The sequence below is a fragment of the Hibiscus syriacus genome, unplaced genomic scaffold, assembly GCF_006381635.1.
Source record: "Hibiscus syriacus cultivar Baekdansim isolate YM2019G1 unplaced genomic scaffold, ASM638163v2 tig00111582_pilon, whole genome shotgun sequence".
In the NCBI taxonomy this organism is placed as follows: Eukaryota; Viridiplantae; Streptophyta; class Magnoliopsida; order Malvales; family Malvaceae; genus Hibiscus; species Hibiscus syriacus.
The window spans coordinates 1,473,695-1,494,440 of record NW_024063126.1 but is presented as its reverse complement, the minus strand read 5'-3'; the positions used below and the strand labels follow the sequence as shown (position 1 = coordinate 1,494,440).

The 20,746-nt window shown below is 34.9% G+C and overlaps 1 protein-coding gene and 1 pseudogene across 2 annotated transcripts; one reads left to right on the top strand and one right to left on the bottom strand.

Moving 5' to 3' along the window:
• On the bottom strand, positions 1–4,036 carry LOC120165490 (probable serine/threonine-protein kinase PBL17). Of its 2 annotated transcripts, none has more exons than XM_039174993.1 (6): positions 3,761–4,036; positions 2,841–3,169; positions 2,060–2,195; positions 1,743–1,879; positions 1,312–1,435; positions 1–868 (listed from the first exon to the last, which is right to left on the bottom strand). In XM_039174993.1, exons 1-6 carry the CDS (start codon positions 3,816–3,818, stop codon positions 324–326), a joined length of 1,329 nt encoding a protein of 442 aa, XP_039030924.1. In that variant the 5' UTR covers positions 3,819–4,036; the 3' UTR covers positions 1–323. The 2 variants fall into 2 exon arrangements, with proteins under 2 accessions (XP_039030924.1, XP_039030925.1); XM_039174994.1 differs by having other exon boundaries at positions 1–853; positions 3,761–4,030.
• Positions 4,037–16,333: 12,297 nt separating this feature from the next.
• LOC120165491 lies at positions 16,334–20,123 on the top strand (annotated as a pseudogene).
• Positions 20,124–20,746: the final 623 nt, after the last annotated feature.

Below are 20,746 nucleotides of genomic sequence, written 5' to 3'. Positions count from 1 at the left end.
GATAATAAACACGTAATTTACCCTAAGAAAATTAAATAAAACAGGATATTTGTATAGATAGCAGCGTATCTATACTCGATGCTGCGAGGCCAAAATTCTGCCTAAAATGCCCCGCTGGCGAACACAAGCAGCAACCAAATACTACATTGGATTTAAAAGAGAAGCAGAAGCAGAGCAGGTAATAGAATACACAGAGCATCCTTCCATTGGAGACGCAGGGAAGCTAACAACAACTCGCAGTCTTCCATAAAATCTCATATAAATTATTCCACACAGAGAGAGAGAAGAAGTGCAAGTTTTATGTTGTCAACCACATTGTTTCTTCAACCTTTGGTGGATTCTTCGGCTTCAAAAGGAGGATCATAAAGATCAACCTCTTTGGGTGGTTCACTCTTGCTTCTCCCATTAGTTGGTTTGCTTCCCTCTGCACCCAGTTCTCTGTGGCTATCACTTCTGCCCGGATTCCTGTTTCTAGGGGATTTACCGGGGGCTTCATATAGGGTTACCCCCCAGCCTCCACTTTGAATTGTAGCTTCTTCATCACTCACCTTGGTCTGAAACGTCTCGAGTAATTCGACCACTTGGCTCATGAGAGGCCTCCCTTTGGGGTTTTGGCTAAGGCATTGGTATGCCAAATTGGCTACCTTCATTGCAGTTTTAGCCGAGTACTGGCCCTCCATTCTAGGGTCTAAGATCCTCATAAGTTTCTTATTATGGACCAAGAGGGGACGAGCCCACTCAACCAGGTTATGTTCTCGGCTAGGCCTGCTCTTGTCCATTGCTTTTCTTCCAAGGAGCATCTCAAGTAACACTACTCCAAATCCGTAAACATCACTTCTTGCCGTTAAATGGCCTGCCCATATCAATACCGCAACTTGTTTAGCCTTTATCATTTCTAGAACCAGCATGCCTAAACATTATTAGCAGCTTTGGAAAGGATATAAAAAAACCAAGAGCATCACATAACTGTTCTATAACACGTTCTATCCGGCAATTGAAACAATTTGGTTGTGAAAATAAAGTTGAAATACTTCCAAAATTACTGTAGAATTTTGTCATCTGATTTCAATTTTGGAATGTCCCAGATGCAGACCACCAAAACAACAGGATGACATATACCGGGTAGATTAAAAATAATTACAGATTAATATAAAAATTATCAGTCTTCTGTCTTCTAACCCCATTTGTATTAAGAGAAGACCTACTACTAATTGATTAAGAAGAGCCTATCATTAAGACTTAAAATGTTCCCCAATTTTGGCAAAGATGAAGATTTTCAGTTCCATTGCAACATAACAATTAATTACTAACCAGTCATCACATATTCAGGAGCAGCATATCCATATGTGCCCATCACTCGTGTTGACACATGGGTCTTGTCTCCCATTGGTCCTTCCTTCGCAAGGCCAAAATCTGAGAGCTTTGCATTGAAGACCTACAGTTTACATGCATATTTAGAAATAAAATCCACAACTTCCTGAAAATAAAACATGGAAACTTAGAATACGTTTCAATTGAACTCTAGATATGGATAATATTTGTCAGAAAGGAACTTCCACTGATTTAATCATTTGTAAGGTTTTTCACTTTTAGGAGCTATAATAAACTAAATTTCTGATTATAGAAATTTCTTTAAAAAGAAAATTGATCTGAGAAAAGGTCATATACAAGCTTATTAGTCTTCCCATTTTTAAAGATTCCATGAAATAATACAAACTTGATTAATGTAGATGATAACTAACCGCGTCCAGCAAGATGTTTGATGTCTTGAAGTCACGGTATATGATAGGTCTTTCTGCATCATGGAGAAAAGCAAGCCCTTTTGCAGCATCTAATGCAATCTTCATTCTTTTTGACCATGTCAAACTACAACCAACTCCTACCAAAGAAGAACAAATAGGGTCAACAAAAAATTCTTCTGTTTTTTCTATAGTGGAAAACAGATACCTCTTTCCTTGATATGCATGCTCAATGCCAGATGTTTTTGGCAGGTAAATTTATAGTGCTGTTCATCTCCTAAACACAGACTTAAAATTACTTCTTTTTTCCAACCACTTACTGCGGAAAAGATGTTTTTCGAGGCTCCCACTTGCCATGTATTCATAGACAAGCAGCCGATGATCATCTTCACAGCAATATCCAATGAGCTTCACAAGATTTGGATGGCTGAGTTGTCCTAGATAATTGACTTCAGCCTACAATACAAAGATTGAGACACAAACAGAAGCAAATATATTTTGTCTTGATTTTTTTGTTCTAAATAAAAATGGAAAGAAAGGCACACAAGAATCTAACATATCAACTTGAAACACTTTTATTTCAAGTATCATTTACTGGTGGAAAAGATGCAGTTGAATCGTATATCCATCCGTAAAATGAGAAATAGCAATAAAAACAGCTCTTTCTCCACGAAATAATCTCAAATATAAAATAATATGAAAAAACCATATCAATATTTTAAAATCCTTTGCTTAATTATATATGCCTAAATGTATATGTATACCTAACGAAGATATTCATGTAATGTTTAAATTACACTTCTCTATCAAATCCAAGGTAGAATAACAACTATATTAATAAGATAATAGGGTGTGTGTATAATTAATGTATTCCTTTAAAGTGGATTCTCATAGTTGTAATACTATAACAGAATCTACCATATATTGAGAAGTCTTTCCCCAGCTAGATAAACTTGGCGTAAGTTTGTATCCATAAGTTTGTACCACTGTTTGGCAATGGTATGGCAAATTATGAATCCGTAAATGTACATATGGCACAAATAAAATCATAACACCTCAAGTTAAAGGAATGATGCCAATTAAAAAATACAAGGAGATTACCAGCCATTCTCTGTCACCTTGGAACCCGTCAGGATTAAGCTCCTTAACAGCAACAGCTGTAGATTTGTAACCAGGTCTCACATTTTCATCTATTACTCCTTTATAAACAACCCCAAAGCCACCATCACCAAGAATATAATCTGGCCGGAATTGCTTTGTAGCCAGCCTCATCTCCTCATACGTGAATATATCAACGTTGCTATATCCAGGATTCTTCCGTAGATCTTTGACATCCTTTACTGTCAAAGCAATAAAGCTTGGGCTTCTGATTTTGAGTGAGTCCGAGTTTTCTTGTTTTTTTGAGGATGCCATAGTTTTAAGTCCTCCATCTGAAGTTGTTCATAACAAAGAAAGATTTACAAAAATGGAACATTAACACCCATCTTATTTAATAGTCCTATTATGTGGTTTAGAAAAGATTGGTCACACAAGGCACAAATCAAAAGCAGAGTCCAACCTATAACAGTTTGTTCAAATTCAACCCAAACAATTACTGTCATGATTCTCTTGTCTGAAATATATTTTAGGCTAGTCTATCAAAATGTACAGCATACAACAAGTTGTACACTTCTAATTTACTAAAAACATACCCGCATCATCTTGATTAAAGTTTCCCACACTACAACTTTCAGTTGAACAACATTTTACAAATTCCAACCTAAAATGAATCACAACCATAAGAACAAGGTCTGAACAATGTCAAAACCTAATAAACTTCTAGCAATCAATACACAGAGTTTCAAATAGAACACTGAGAGCTGGAAGAATAAGTAAAACGGGAAACTGAACAGAAACTTAAAAACCAACACAAAAGCATGAAAACATAAAACATATACTCCAACGAGAGAGTTAGAAACTTAAACCAAAGAAATTAAAAAGAAAAAGATCACTAGAAAAACTAAATGAAATTGAAAAACAACCTGGAGCCTTGCTGTGAGATCGATGCGACTGTTCTTCAATGCTAGAACAAATCCCCATTAATCCGTTGGCCCACACTCTGAAAATGACTCTGGACTCAGATTTTTATCTACTCATTGCTCTATATCACATTATACTCAGTAGGAGGATCTTATCACAGTCTAAATGAACAAATCTTAGTCAACGTTGTAAAAAGAAGAAATGGGATCAGATCTATGACTCGGTCTCAACGAAGAAATGCAGCGATCCAACTTGGCTAACAAGAGAAAAGGTCACAGCGAAGAAGGAGAGTAAAAAACACGCAAAAACTATTGAAAAAGTGGAAGAGCTAGATAATGTTTTACTAATTACTTGGAGTTTCTTCTCTACAATTATTCTTTTTCATTATTCAGAAGCCGCGAAAAACGACAAAGACAAATGAAACCCAAATTAAAATTAAAATTTAAATCAAAAAATCAATAATAGAAAAGATTTAAATATTAAATTTAAAACTTAATATAAAAATAAGTGTTGAAATTATATTATTTTTTATTTTATTTAGGTATCTAAATTATTTTTTTATCAATTTAGGTGTCTACTATTTTAAATATTATAATTTTAAGTGTTCTAATCATAACAATCGTTAAAAAATCTCGTTAAGTAATATATGTCATGTTCTGATAAATTTAAAGATTTTATTTAAAATAAAAAAATTTAAAATATATTTTATTTTAAAATTTTATAATTTTAAATTTTTTTATTATAATCCTTATATCCACATTGGTTACTGTCATTTATTATCGTTATCGTCGATTAAACATTCATCCGATCAAATTTTCACCAATGATATAATCATATAACAAAATAATTATCATCACTAAGGTGGTGTTTATTTTCATTGTGCAAACTCTTCAAATCACTTATGTCTGTGTCGCGCAGATCACGCGCAGACATTAGGCTTCGCAGACTGTTTGTTTTTTAGAACACAGAAGCCATTCAAACGTCTGCGCGAGCTCTTCTTGGTGCAGACTTGGTTTTATGTCTTCAAAGGTCTTCAAACCTCTTCAATAACAATTATAAAATATAGTTATTTATTAAAATAATTTTAAATAATTTAATAAGGTTATTTTAAAATAATTTATTATAAAATAATTTATTTTAAAATAATTTATTTAAAATAATTTACTATAAAATAATTATTTAATAAATTATTATAAAATATGGATTGATTTATTTAAAATATTTTAAATAATTATTAGTATCGATTGATTATTTTAAAATATGGATTGATTATTATAAAATAAATTATTGGATGATTATTTAAAATATGGATTAATTATTATTGTAGTTGTATGGATTGATTTATTTTAAATAATTTATTAGTATAGATTGATTTATTTTAAAATATGGATTGATTTATTTTAAATAATTTATTAGTATGGATTGATTTATTTTAAATAATTTATTAGTATAGATTGATTTATTTTAAAATATAGATTGATTTATTATTGTAGTTGTATGGATTGATTATTTTAAATAATTTATTATTAGTATTGATTTATTTAAAATATGATTGATTTATTTTAAATAATTATTAGTATCGATTTATTATTTTAAAATATGGATTGATTTATTATTGTAGTTGTATGGATTGATTTATTTTAAATAATTATTAGTATGGATTGATTATTTTAAAATATGAATGATTTATTTTAAATAATTTATTAGTATGGATTGATTTATTTTAAATAATTTATTTGTATGGATTGATTAATTTATTTTAAAATATCGATTGATTTATTATTATAGTTGTATGGATTGATTTATTTTAAATAATTTATTAGTATGTATTGATTTATTTTAAAATATGAATTGATTTATTTTTAAATAATTTATTATTGTAGTTGTATGGATTATTTAAATTTCAGTATTATAAAACTAAAATTATTTAAATCTCAGTATTGCAAAAATCTTTTAAGTTTAAAAAACTAATTTATTTATATTTCAGTTCATTTTAGCATTCTGCAGACGTTAAAAAACAAACAGTCTTCTTCTTGCAGACTGCAGACTTTTGGTCCACCTCTTCTGCTGCAGATGCCTGTAGATGTGGTCCGCAGACTGCATACATTTGACCTCTACAAAAACAAATAACACCTAAATTTTTCAGCCATCATCATCAAATGTTAATATTAGATAAAAGGTGAAGGAGATAAAGGAATAGAGAGAGAGAGGCTGGCTGGGGGAGGGGAGGGGAGAGGGGACCAAAGAGATAGGAGGACTGGGGATATTATTTTTTAATATTTTTTAAATATAATAATTTATTTGTAAGTTTTTAAATATTTTTTAAATTATGAGAATGTAATATGTGTTACTTAACGAGATTTTTCAACAGTCATTGCGGTCGATGTACTTAAAATGATAACGTTTATAACATTAGACACTTAAATTGACAGAAAAATAGTTTAGTAATCTAAATAAAAAAAAGTATGGTTTAAACATTTACTTTTATATGAGTAAAGCATATAAATGGTCTCCCAACTATAAGATGTTGCTTTATTGAGTTGACGATAATGGGTATCCGACTATTTATTGTGTTCTAAACTCGTCTTTTTTTGTTGTTAAAAAATGATAGCAATTTGAGTTGGATATTAACTGATGACTTATATATAATATAATTTGATCTCAAAATCTCAAACAACTTTTATATATAAGTTAGAAAGTTAAGGTTTAGCTCAAACTTATCAATTTTCAACGAAAAATGATGAGTTTAGAACACAATAAATAGTCGGGTGACCATTTTGTAACTTTTAATAATCAGAGACTCAAAAGCGACGTCTTATGGTTAAGGGATCATTTTGTCATTTTTAATAGTCAGATAATTCAATAAAATAATATTTTATGGTCGTGACAATTTACATACTTTACCCTTTTTATATTAAGCCTAAATTTAATTTTAAAACTAAATTTATTTATTAAAGTATGCATTAACTTCATTACATAGGACAAAATTTATAATATAAAAAAATATTAGCAGACCCTATTCCCATATGTAACGGGGTAAGGGGAGGTAGGATAGTAGGCTGCCTCCAACGTCAGGTTGAGAGCAGCTTCCGTGGGAGACCACCGACAGTCAGAATTATGAATTGTCCACCGTAAAACTCGATCTCATGACCACAAGATTAAGAGCCTTGTGCTCTACCAACTGAGCTGTACGAACAATTAACTGAAATAAAGCAATTAAACAAATGATGGATCATCAAAGATCAAAAGCCATAAAAAATTGAACAACAATAATCATATTTCATTTTTTAGTACAATGAGAAAATCTAGAATCTAAGCTATTTGAGCATGCGATTTTCCCGATATATCACCGATGACCGGTAATATTATCGATCTAACACCGGTCAGATTATATTTCCCGATCTAACACCATTAGCAGTAAAGCGCGCCCCCTGCACTGCGCTATACGATGATTTGGCGCCACGTGGGGTATAGCGCGCCTCCTGCATCGCGCTATATAGTGAGCTGGCACCACGTGGGTATAGCGCGGCCCTTGCAGCGCGCTATACCAGTATATCTGACACGTGGGGTATAGCTCGGTGCAGGGGGCGCGCTATACCCCTAACTACCGACCCCTCATCCCTATAAATACTCCCATTCTCAATCAATTTTATCACACCAAATTCTCTAAATTTCTCTCAAATACTCTCTTTTTAAAGTAAATTTTATAATATTTTTAATATTATATTTTTACTTTTTTTAATATTTTACTAATATAATTCTTTTGCAGATATATAATGGAAGACAGTCTACTTCGCTCGGATGGAAATCTTATATCTCTACACTTTGCTGATACGGTAACATTTTAACGTTTTAATTTAATTTAAATTATTAGTAATATTTAGTTATTTATTTAATGCATGATTATTATATTAATAATTAAATATCTCGACACTTTGCTGATACGGTAACATTTTAACGTTTTAATTTAATTTAAATTATTATTAATAATTATTTGATTCATTTAATGCATGATTATTAGATTAAGAATTAATTTTTGTAATTATTTATTTTTAGGAGAAGGACCGTGTATTAGATCCTTTTATTAGGAATCTTAAGTTAGTGATACCCAGTCGTGTCTTGCCGTATTTAGTAGAGGCTGGATTCGGTTACATAGGTAGATATCAGGGTCACTGTAAGATTGAGCCAGACCTGATTTCTGCCTTAGTAGAGCGGTGGAGGCCGGAGACCCACACATTTCATCTTTCGTGCGGAGAGTGCACGATCACGCTTGAGGATGTTTCTATGCACCTGGGGCTTCCGGTGGATGGAGATGTGATATCGGGGATAGCTTTCGGTTCTTGGACTGGTTTATGTCAGGATAGTTTAGGACGTGTCCCGGAAAATTTTATCGGAGGTAGGATACCGTTAAATTGGTTAGATGCCAATTTTTGGGAGTTGAGTGTAGACGTCTCTGAGGATGAGGTTAAGATGTATGCATGGGCATGTATACTGCAGCTGATAGGAGGGTTGCTGATGCCGGACAAATCGCGTAACCTAGTTCACTGCATGTGGTTGCGACATCTTAGCGACTTTTGTCTCGCCGGATCATTCAGTTGGGGCTCGGTAGTTTTGGCTTTGCTGTACAGGGAGATGTGTGGAGCCACTGACTACAGGTGTAATGCTATCGGCGGATGTCTCTTGCTGTTGCAGTCTTAGACATGGTATCAATTGCCCTTTTTATGTCCTGTTGTGAAGAACCCATTCGTATTTCCACTACTTCTGAGGTAATTATAAAACTGATTTTGTATATTAATAATTTTATACATCGTATAACAAATTTTTTCCTTGAATAGGTGGTCTACTGATAGGAAAAATCATCAGGAGCTACCTGATGATTTAGAAAAGATTAGGGTGCTAATCGATCAGAAGGCTGGCATACAGGTATGAATTTTAATGTTTAAAAATCGATTTTAGATTATAGTTATATAATTAGATTATTATTTTGATAAAAAATTATATATTATTTGTTTTAGTTTGAATGGGTGCCATATTCTACTGATGATGTGAGGGCGGTGATCCTACATGAGTTGAGGGGTCCATTAGATGTTTGGATGGCGATGGTCCATCTGATCTGTTATGCGACCGTCGAGTGGCACTCCACTGATCGCGTGCTCCGACAGTTTGGTTGTTTTCAACCAATTCCGGAAGCACCTCGCAATATGGATGAGTTGCATAGCTTAGATAGACACGGAAAGACAGATACAGATTGGCTGGTGAGGCATCATGAGTGGGTCGTGTTGTGAGATGATCGACATCGGCGCCTTCCACGTAGAGAGCCCATTTTTACTGACTTCTTGATGTATGTTGAGGATTATTATGAGTGGTTTAACAGTAACTGGAAACCGTTTCTACTTCCCGAGGATGCACGAGGGCAGACCTTTCCACGACGTCGACAAAGACGTTCACCGACACAGCACCATCGTCCCCCTACTTGTGGACGGAGAGCAGGTGCTTCCGGTTCATCCTCAGCTGCACCAGCAAGACCTTCCCAGCAGCCACCGCAGCCATATATGATGTCGCATCCATATATGATGCCGCCATCGCCTTTCCATTACCAGATATCGCCGCCGCCGCCTTCACCCGGTTTTATGACCCCACCACCGCCACCGTCACAGATGACCCCTCCTGGAGGCTATTATGGGTATATATTTGCAGACCCGACTTGGGGTTCATATGCTGGATATTTGGCGGGTTCAGCCTCATCACCCATGGCCGCAGCACAGACACCGCCTCCTGTACAGTTTTCACACTCAGCGATGTCTGGGTTTTATGACTTTTCCCAGTTTTCACAAGCCGGTGGGATAGTCAGTCATACACCTCCAGGGTCTTTATTCTACGGAGGTGCTTCATCGTCATCAGCTCCTCATATACCTGCGCAAGACAACGACGACGACGTCGATGACGACGATGGTGATGATGATGATGATAGCGAGGAGTCAGAACCAATGATACGAAGAAATCCTCCTCGAGACCGACAGCCACCGCCCTGCGGAACACATTCGCGTCGCAGGCATCAATAGATTTTGTTTTTTATTATATTTGTATTTACTTTATTTTGTTAAATTGTAATTTTTTTTATTATTTCTCATTTAATACTTACTTTATTTTGTTTTTTTTAATGTATTTCAGTTCGTTTTTTTATTACCATTTAATATCAGTTATTGTAATTTGGTTATCATTTACCATTTAATACTTATTGTTATTAGTTTGTTAAAATTTAATGATTGTGTTTGTTTTTTTAATCTTCATCGGTGATTATCAAATGACATTAACTTGAAGTAAATGAAAATTAAAGTAGAAGAATTATTATTTGATAATAAAATACATCATTTCCTCATTAATTGTTACTTGATGACATCAGAAGTGGACATGTTTTTCTAGTGTGTCCTGGGTTTCTACAATGCTCACATCTTCTGTCTTGTCTAGATCTTTCTCTAATATCCATATCGCAATGAATTCGATTGGATTTTGGACGACCACGCTCCCTCAATAAACTCGAATTTGGTACAATCGGAAGCCAATCTTGAACCTCATCAAGGTCTTTGTCATTACCTATGGGGGAAACTCAAATTTGTATACCTTAAAAACTTCAGATAGTAGGTATATGGGATCCACAAAATGGTTATAGTCTTGACGTGTATGCGAGCAAGTTGCTATCACATGAGAGCATGGATACTTCAGAGCTTGAAAAAACCCGCAGTCGCACGTTCTGTCCCTTAGATTTACTCTTAATGACATAGCTTCAATCCCTTGAAGAGGTCGCGGTAACTTTGTGACACGAAACATTTCATGCATTCTAGAGAAGCTTGTTACAAACATTCCATTTGATGCAGTAATTTTTTTCTGTAGATCTGCGACCGCCTTGCATCCAGGTTTAAGCCTGTCCCCCGAGTTTCGCAAAAAGAGTCCCCAAACGAAAATATGTAGTCTTTACCAAATCTGCTACAGGTAAGTGACGTGTACCCTTTAAGGTTGAATTGATTGCCTCTGCCAAGTTGGTCATCATGTGTCCATATCGATATCCACCATCATATGCGTTCGTCCACATTTCTTTATCGATGAGGCTGATGTGATCATATCCTTCCTCGTTCTTCGCCCGCAACACTTGAAACATTGATTCAAACATTCGAGGAAGTAGTTCGTAACCTGATCAAAAAATATATAACTTACTAACTTGCTGTCTTTGCAAAATTAAAACGATCGAAAGATAACAAACTTGCTAAGTTTCACTTACCCATGCACACAATTAATTGACGCTCATCATTCTTCTTGTACCTTCCATGGTAGTTCGCGGCAATGTGTCGAAGACAATACCTATGTTGGACAAACGGTGGTTGCCACATTGGACCCAAAGACTCCATTGCTGCTTTGATCCCAGCTCCGCGATCTGAAATGACACAGATGTTTTCCCTCGTGATAACATGTGCACGTAAATTTCGGAGGAAAAAAGCCCAAGAAGATGTATCTTCTCCTTCGACAATAGCAAAAGCAACTGGAAGAATGTTGCGATTGCCATCTTGGACAACTGCCAATAATAAAACTTGCTTGTATTTTCCATACAAGAAAGTCCCGTCGATCTGGACCACAGGCTTGCAGAATTTGACAACATTAACGCACTGTCAAAAAAACCCGGTAGAATTGGCATCGATCGCGAAGAACTCGATCATTATGGTATGCATAGGAGGTTTCGAAGTCCACAATTGTCCCAGGATTCAACGTTCGCACCAGCCTAAACCAACCTAGAAGTTTGTTGTAAGATGCATTCCATTCGCTATGAAGTTTGACAATGGCATTTTGTTTTTCCAACTAAGCTTTTTTATAGGAGACAGTGTACCCATACTGCGATTGTATAGCTGAAATCAACACTGCAACAGCTATATGAGAGCTTGCTTTGACCATGGGCATGATGGCTTGGCATATCACTTCAGAGTCCAAGTTGGGATGATCTTGGTTGACCCCTCCAACGCAACATGTGTGAGGACTGTTGTATACTGTTAGTTCCCATCTGTTGTTTTTCCTCTTCCTCTTCAATACGCGAACCATCCAATTGCATCCGTTTTCGCGCTGGGCACAGTAGCATACATATTTTTTGGTCGTGGAACAGTCTACTCTGGACTGAACAGAATTACGAATATTGTAATTTTTGATAGCCATCATCGCTTCTTCTTTGCTTGAAAACTCCATGCCTAAAGATAACTCACCATTATTTATTAATGAGTAATACCCATAGTCACCGAGATAAGGCATATCCGCAAATTCTGGCCCGTACATTGCACCATAATCAGCTTCATACATGTGTGCAGGAGGGTCAGTTTGTGCCACATTTCCTGGAACTTCATCATCATCAGAGTTAAATTGCGGTGATTCTGGGTCAATGAACAGTCCAGTCTCAGCACCATTCGTACCAGGCTCACGAAGCGGTTCTTCTGGTGGAGATGATGGTTCCTCCATGCTCTCCACATTTAGGTCAAAGAACCTACTACTTGCACGCCTTCCCCTTGAACTGGAAGGCATATCGACATTGAGATCGAAAAAGCTCGCAGTCGAATGCCTCCCCCTAGAGCTTGAAGCCATCGCGTCAAATGAAAACTGCACAGATGGTTGCGTCGATGGCATCTCCATATTAAGGTCAAAGGGATTTGCAGATGAATGCCTTCCCCTTGAACTGGACGCGATGTTGCTATACGGATTGTTCGTCGACCTACCTTGGTACATATCGTAAGGAGTTGCGGATGAATGTCTCCCCATTATGACATTAAAATCATTACACATTACTGTCGTCGGGCTGTCAACTTGATCAACTTGTTCAGTCAGCCCATAGTGGGAGCTTAATGATTGACCCCGAACAACACGCACTTGAACAAAATGTGCATACATCTCAATAGCGGCGTCTGAATAATTACTTTGAGCTTCAACCATCATTTCAACATCATTATTGTTCGAAAGTTCGAACGCTGTATAAGTTAATGGCAACAATGATGTTGGAAATCTATACTGCAACGACGACACTCTTCTACTACTTCCAACATGAATCTTCCTCGAAATCTTCGTTATAAGCTCCTCAAGAGTTATGTTTCTCTTAAATGATATTTTAACACGCTCATTTGGTACGAAAACAACGCCGGTTTCATCTTCTCGAATTTGACCATCATAATAAACAATAGCTGAAAGTCGCGCCATTATTTGAGTTTAAAAGTGCGACACTATTATATCTGGAAAAAATGAAACAAACCTGATTTAATAAATTATATATGAACGAACATATAACACAATAAAATTTTTACACATCAACGTAAATAAATTATAATATTATTACCTGCACCGCAAAACTATTTCGACGTATGCTCCCGCTTTCCAATTTTACAAACACAAAAATTAATTGAAAATAATTAGTATAATATTTTTTTCAAATAATCATAATAAACAATAAATAAAAAAATTATAACAAAATTACCTTATAACGAAAAATCGCACGAATTTATAAATAAAATATGAGAAGATTGCCAGAATTATTGACTCGTTGACGGAATTGTTGTATTAATTTATAAGTTGAGAGGAGAGATGTGAGAAATTAACCGGCGGAGAATGGTATTTATAGCGAGGAAAGTTATACAAAACGCGGTACTTGCCCCGCGCTATATAAAATTATGTAGTAAAGGTATGTCGCGGTACCTGCCCCGTGCTATATAAAATTATTAGGAGTAAAGGTATAGCGCGGTACCTGATCCGCGCTATACCCCTACGTGGCGTAAAGCGCGCTGCAGGTGCCGCGCTATACCCACGTGGCGCCAGCTCACCGTATAGCGCGGTGCAGGGGGAGCGCTTTACTGCTAAGGGTGTTAGATCGGGAAATATAATCTGACTGGTGTTAGATCGGTAATATTACCGGTCACCGGTGATATATCGGGAAAATCGCCATTTGAGCAAGAGCAACAGTCTGCGCACTCTATGCATGGGTGGTAGCGCTTATAAACGAAATCGAGAAAATTTAAAAATTAATACGAATCGAGTAAAATTGTTCAGTTCGATTTAGATTTATCTTTAACGATTTGGTTTCAGGATGATTTAAACACTCAACTGTCTTAATTCGGTTCGGTTTAGATTTTCCATATGAACCCACTAGTTTCATATTGAATCAAATAAATAAGTTTGTAATTCAAGCTAATGTACAGTCGGTTACCCACTTACCCTAATGGCCTAATATTTAGCCCAATTAAAGTATGTCTAATAATATTTTCAGTTTATCAAAAACCGAATTACCGAACCAAACCAAACCGAAAAATTCGATTTCACATATTTCGTTTTTTATACCATTCGGTTTCGGTTTTAATTTTAAAAAAATCATTTATTACGGTTCGATTCAACTTTTATTAAAAATCTGAACCAAACCGAATACACTCGTAATGGGTGGTTTGTAAACGTCCAAAATCCAAACGGAGGTTATTTTAGGGTATGTATGATAATTTTTTAATAAAATATTTTAGTTAATCGCAAAATCAATTTTAAAATAATTAAAAATAAGAAAAAAATATGGTGAAATAATGATTTCAAAAGCTAGAATTTCTATTTATTTTAATTTTAACTTTGTGTTTAGAAACAAATTATAATTTTACGCTTATTAATACATTAGCTCCAATCAATTATGTATTTAAATTCTATATTTTTAATTTACAACATAATATTTATAATTAATATTTTATCTTTTCAAACTCATCTTACAATAGTAATCTTAAACAATATTTTAAAAAATATTTTTACATTTTTTATAACACTTTTAAAAATCATTTTTCAAAAGTAATATCAAACGTCATATTATTCACAATTATATTTCTATTCCTAGATATAATGAAATTTTAGATTCCTATACGAGGTGAAAGTCATATAAGTTTTTAAAAAACATAATTTGAAATTTAAGAGAAGATCATTCTTCTTAAATTATTTAAGTTCAAATAATTTTATTTTGAAAATATGTGTGAATTTATCCATGCTGTGCTCTCACCAAGAACGTGTGACAAAAAAATTTAAGAAATTACAGTTTCACCATTAAATTAACTTAAAACTTCACAATTTTGTAAGGTCTTAAAATGCAATTGCTCCACAACTTTTCTTTTCTCTAGCTGCGCCTGCGCTCCTAATTAAGGCTGTAAACGAGATGAGAGGGATTGTGTGTGACTTGAATTTGATTTGGTTAAAATTTGATAAAGATGTAATTTAAATAAATTTAACTCGAGTTTTTAATGAGTCGAAACGAATTATTTGATATTCGACTCAAATTTAAAAATATAATATATTAAAATTTATTTTTAAAATAAAATAAAATATTAATATTTATGTGTTGATTTATTTAAAATATGAGATATAAGATTTTTATGTTTTTAGGATTTATGTTCGAATTTTAGATTTCAATAAAATTAAATTTAAGATTTCTTTTTATCATTTTGAGCTTTTTTAAGTTTACAATACTCGAACACCCGACATCGTTTACAAAGTGATCTTTTAAGGTTTGTTGTTACGGACTTAATCGCTCAATAAACCTCATGCAATCTTAGTTCTTTTTCACCCCTCGCGATAGCTAAATCAGCCTCACTCAAATTCGTACTAGTGAAAAAGCCTAAGTTCGTGACATTGTGCTATAAAACCGTGAGAATGATTGTGTTGCTGAAAAGTCCATACAATATTACAAGTGGGTCCTTAGCATCACCATCGTCCACAGGCATAACCACTGGAGCCATTAATTTCTCAAAAATCATTAGACTTTCGGCTACAGCTGTGCCCAGTTAGTTAGGGTTGTGCAAAAATATAAGATCAGTTCACTCGACCCGTCGACCTGAACTTAAGAAAACTAAATAATTTTCTAAAATTTTTTATCTAGCCGGGTCTGTACTCAACCCGACATTTCCCGGGTCGAGCTCGAGTCACTAAATTAAATTTTTTCGAGTATTTGATTACTCGAGTACCTGACTAGTTTTTATTTTTATTTTATTATATATATATATATAATATAATGAATTATTTATATTATAGATTATTAGATTTTGTATTTCTAATTTTTAAATTTTATGTTCAAATATTGGAGTATCTAATTTGAAGTGTCGGACATTTAAATTTGTGTATATTTTTTTAAATTAATAATTTAAAAATAAAAAAAATCGGGTACCGGGTACCTGCAACATCCGGGTCGGGACAATGCTGAGAAATCACCAACTCGAATGTTACGGGTACATATTGAGAACCCGAAAATCCGGGTACCCGGATTTGTAAGCAGAGAAGTCGGTCATCATTGACCTTTCCAGACCAACTCTATTGTACCCATAAACTTTAGAGAAAATCGCCTCAGTGACCAAAAATACCTTATAATATACGATTTTAACCAACTTTTTTTGGATTTGCCAAAATGACCAATAAAATCGCAACGCGATATCAAAATCAGCACCTCTCATCAAGAATTTAAGTCAGTTAGCTCAGCTGTAATCTCCTCTCTTCTGTCGCCCTCATTTTGTTCATTAAGAAACAACAGAGGAAAGTGAATCAGTTTGGATTCAGGGAAAATGGTCGCTCCACTTTCCGTTTGGCCATGGGAAAACTTGGGTCTCTTCAAGGTACATTAAACTCTTGCTCTCTCTCTCTATTTGAGTATGTAAATGTGTGTGTTTTGCTTCCACTTGATTCTTTTGCCTCTATCAATGTCCACAGTATACGCTTTACGGCCTTTAGCTGCAAACTTTTTGTACACATGGATCTATGAGGATACCCTTAAGGATCTCTGGTGTTTTCATATACTCCTTATATGTGCTCTGCGAGGATTCGTTTATCAGCTATGGAGCTCTTACAATAACATGCTTTTCTTAACTCGCAACCGTCTGATTAAGCAACAGGGAGTTGATTTCAAGCAGATTGACAGCGAATGGGACTGGTAATATACACATAAATGTATATATTATCTTTGGTGTAACGAAGATTCCAAGAAGATCAGAATGTGTATATTTAATGGCCTTGCAGGGACAATTTCGTAATACTTCAAGGTCTGTTAGCTTCCATGGCCTGTTTGATGTTCCCATCCTTGAAAGCCCTTCCTGTGTTGAACTCAAAAGGATTTTTTACTTTACTGTTACTGCATGTCACTGTTTCAGAGCCTTTGTATTATTGGGCACATAGGTTTTTCCATGGAACTTACCTTTTCACCCATTATCATTCGCTTCACCATTCATCTCCATTCCCCCCCTTTTACAGGTAAAAAAGGTCGCAGCCAATCAACATGTATCTCACTATCTTCCTTCATTAACTAGTTTTTTGTTCGTTGCAGCCGGACATGCAACACCGTTAGAGCACCTCATGTTATGTGTCGTGATCGGAATTCCGATGACGGGGTCGATTCTGACGGGTTACGGATCGATAAGCATGGTTTATTCCTATGTTTTGGCTTTTGATTTCCTCAGATGCCTTGGGCACTCCAATGCTGAAGTTATCCCCCCTGGAATTTTCAACAAATTACCTTTCCTTAGATATTTCCTCTACACCCCAACGTAAGTAAATTCCCAATTAATTTAAAAGGAAAGCTGATTTAGAGTTTTACCCCGGAGAGTAAGTTTGATATTGAGAAACAAGGACATTAAAGGAGTTAGATCATTTCATAGATAATTATGAATTAATCCTAGAGGTATTGGTTCTTTGAATAAGTTGGTTTTAATGTTACATAACTAAATAGGTCTGAAATTAAAATGGAAGCTTATAGTCCTTGTCGATATCTCTTAAACAGGGGGACCATTTCTTAGTTGGCACCATTAATTAGCAATCAATGTATGTTTTGTCATGTATCATAGCCTCCACCACACAGAGATGGAGACCAATTTCTGTCTCTTCATGCCATTGTTTGATGCAATAGGCAATACAGTTAACACCAACTCATGGCTACTACACAACCAGATTGCTTCAGATTCAGGTAAATTTAATCGTTAGTGCATTAAATATTAAATTTTGTGTATAATGACGGTTTATTTACGTGAACGTGACAGGAAAAAAAGGAGAGTACCGGATTTTGTGTTCCTAGCACATGTGGTGGACATCACGGCAGCAATGCATGTCCCGTTCGCGTTACGTTCGTTTGCATCGACACCGTTTTCGATTAGGTTGTTTCTGTTTCCGTTTTGGCCACTTACGTTTGCGATAATGCTAATAATGTGGGCTTGGTCTAAGACCTTCCTCGTCAGTTTCTACAATCTTAGAGGCAGATTGCACCAAACATGGGCCGTTCCTAGGTTCGGTTTTCAGGTTAATTTGGTTACTTACCTATTAACTTCATTTACTTTTGATACAATAATTAAGTTATCCAAATATCTCTTCATTAATAAATCGAATGATGATATATGATTAAACACACAATATATCAGTTTCTTCATTTAAAACCAGTCAATTTAAATTATTAATTAATTAATCATATATAAATTTTGCAGTATTTCTTACCATTTGCAACGAGGGGCATCAACAAGCACATAGAGGAGGCCATTCTAAGGGCTGATAGGATGGGGGTCAAGGTCATTAGCCTCGCTGCATTGAATAAGGTCAGTGTATTCTATTTTTCTTCTTCTTCTTCTTCTTTTCCATTTAATTTATTTTTGTATATATTTTATATTGAAAGTATGTTTTGACCTCCCTGGAATTTTATAAGTTTAAGTTTACCCCTTAAAATTTTAAAAGTTCAAGTTCGCTTCCTAACACAAAATTTTGCGTCCATCCCTATATTTATATATATTGATACACATTTAGTTGTTAAACATGTAGTATTTAAATTTTTGTTTTATGCATCATGTTTGTGTTGTTTGTCAACAAACTTATGAGTTTAAAGAATTGATATACGTACAACCTCTAAACACTGTAGCATAAATGGAAAACCACACGCCACTATACGAAAATCATGCACGCAAGACAGCAGGTGAAATATCATAGACAGCAATGCACGAAACAATGATCACGCGTGAAAAAATAAATAGTAATCAATGAATAAGAAAGTAATGATTTACTATCCAATGTTTGATTCTGAATCCGTTTCTGCACGGTCGTTTCTTGTTATGTTTAATTGTAAGAAAATATATTTGAAACTTGGGGTGCATGCAGAATGAGGCTCTGAATGGAGGAGGAACACTGTTTGTGGACAAACATCCGGAGCTCAAAGTGAGAGTGGTTCATGGAAATACCTTGACAGCTGCAGTTATTCTGAATGAATTTAGGAAGGATGTTAAAGAAGTGTTTCTAACGGGAGCCACTTCCAAGCTCGGTAGAGCAACTGCTCTGTACCTCTGTCGGAGAAGAGTCCGGGTTCTTGTAAGTCTATGATCGTAGAGCTCGATATAAATCCGTAACTTAATGTTTAACTCGTTCATACGATCATTTAAGATATTATCGATACGTATACATTGTTGGATACAAATTTAATTCTAGGTACATTGCTCAGTTTGTTTAGTACTTGTCAGTGCCTTAAATTGAGATAGTGTCCCTTCACCTAACTTTGCATGTAAAAAGATGATTATAAATTAAATGCTTATGGCCTCAACATATACATACAATTTGTAGATGTTGACTTCATCAACTGAAAGATTTCAGAAAATACAAAAAGAGGCCCCTGCAGATTGCCAACAATACCTAGTGCAGGTCACCAAGTAGCAAGCTGCTCAAAATTGTAAGGTATGATGAGAATGCATGCATGAGTGTATATATGCATTATATATAATAGCTTAGTCAATGAATGGTGATTGAAATTTGTTGTAATTAAATATTAATATAAACAGACGTGGATCGTGGGCAAGTGGATAACACCATGGGAACAAAGCTGGGCTCCATCGGGGACCCATTTTCATCAATTTGTGGTCCCACCCATTTTGGCATTCAGAAGAGACTGCACCTACGGTGATCTGGCTGCCATGAGATTACCACCTGATGTTCAAGGCCTCGGATCTTGTGAGGTACGTATGCATGCATACAACAATGCCATTGGTGTTGGATTTCTTTGTAGTTGTTTTGATGTGTTGGTAATTCATGCATGGGCAGTATACAATGGAGAGAGGAGTGGTGCACACGTGCCATGCAGGAGGCGTAGTTCATCAGCTAGAAGGCTGGGCTCACCACGAAGTTGGGGCAATCGACGTCGATAGAATCGACCTTGTCTGGGAAGCTGCTCTCAAGCATGGTCTAAGGCCCGTCTCATGTGTAAACCTCCATTGAAAGACTATGATCAACTGTGGGTTTGAAAAGATGAAGAAGATCAAGTGCTCGATCGGAGAAAACAAATATGGAGCAGCCCAGTAGATCATAAACTTGTGCCAGTGTATGTAATATTGTTTGTTTCTCTTAATTTATTATAAATAATTTTTATTTTTAATTCAACAAAATAATTCTTTATTAAAAATAGGGTAAATTATGTGTTTAGTACCTAAACTATCGATTTTGATCCATTTTAGTACCTAGACTTTTAAATTTTTTTCAAAACCATACTTATATTTTAGTTTTTGTTTCATTTTAATAACTCTCAGTTAAAAACTTTAGTTTTTTTGTTTCATTTTAGTACCACATTCAAAATTTAATGTAAAGTTTTGCAAACAAATTAAAAGTTTATGTACTAAAACGGATCAAAACTGATAGTTTAGGTACTAAACGCGCTAAGTTTCTAACGAGGGGTACTCAAATGAAATGAAAACTAAATGTTAGATATGGTTTTGAAAAAAAAATTAAAGTTTAGGTACTAAAACGGGCCAAAACTGATAGTTTAGGCACTAAATGCGGAGTTTACCCTTAAAAATATAGATTTTTTTTGAATAATCTGGGTTGAGTACAAGGCATTATCTATTCAAACATAACTCTCAATTTTTCAACATTGAATACTCGCACCCTAGCATCTATGGTTACTTTTGTTTGAGTTTTATAAAATTTTCCTTTCTAAATTCAAAAAACATAAT

What these genes read in the sequence shown, in the direction of transcription:
- LOC120165490 (XM_039174993.1), bottom strand. Translation starts at nt 3,818, where the DNA reads ATGGGGATTTGTTCTAGCATTGAAGAACAGTCGCATCGATCTCACAGC. An exon ending in AAGGTGACAGAGAATGGCTG is followed by an intron (nt 2,196 to 2,840) that starts GTAATCTCCTTG and finishes TTTGTATTGTAG; the next exon opens with GCTGAAGTCAATTATCTAGG. An exon ending in TCCTGAATATGTGATGACTG is followed by an intron (nt 869 to 1,311) that starts GTTAGTAATTAA and finishes AACAAGTTGCGG; the next exon opens with TATTGATATGGGCAGGCCAT.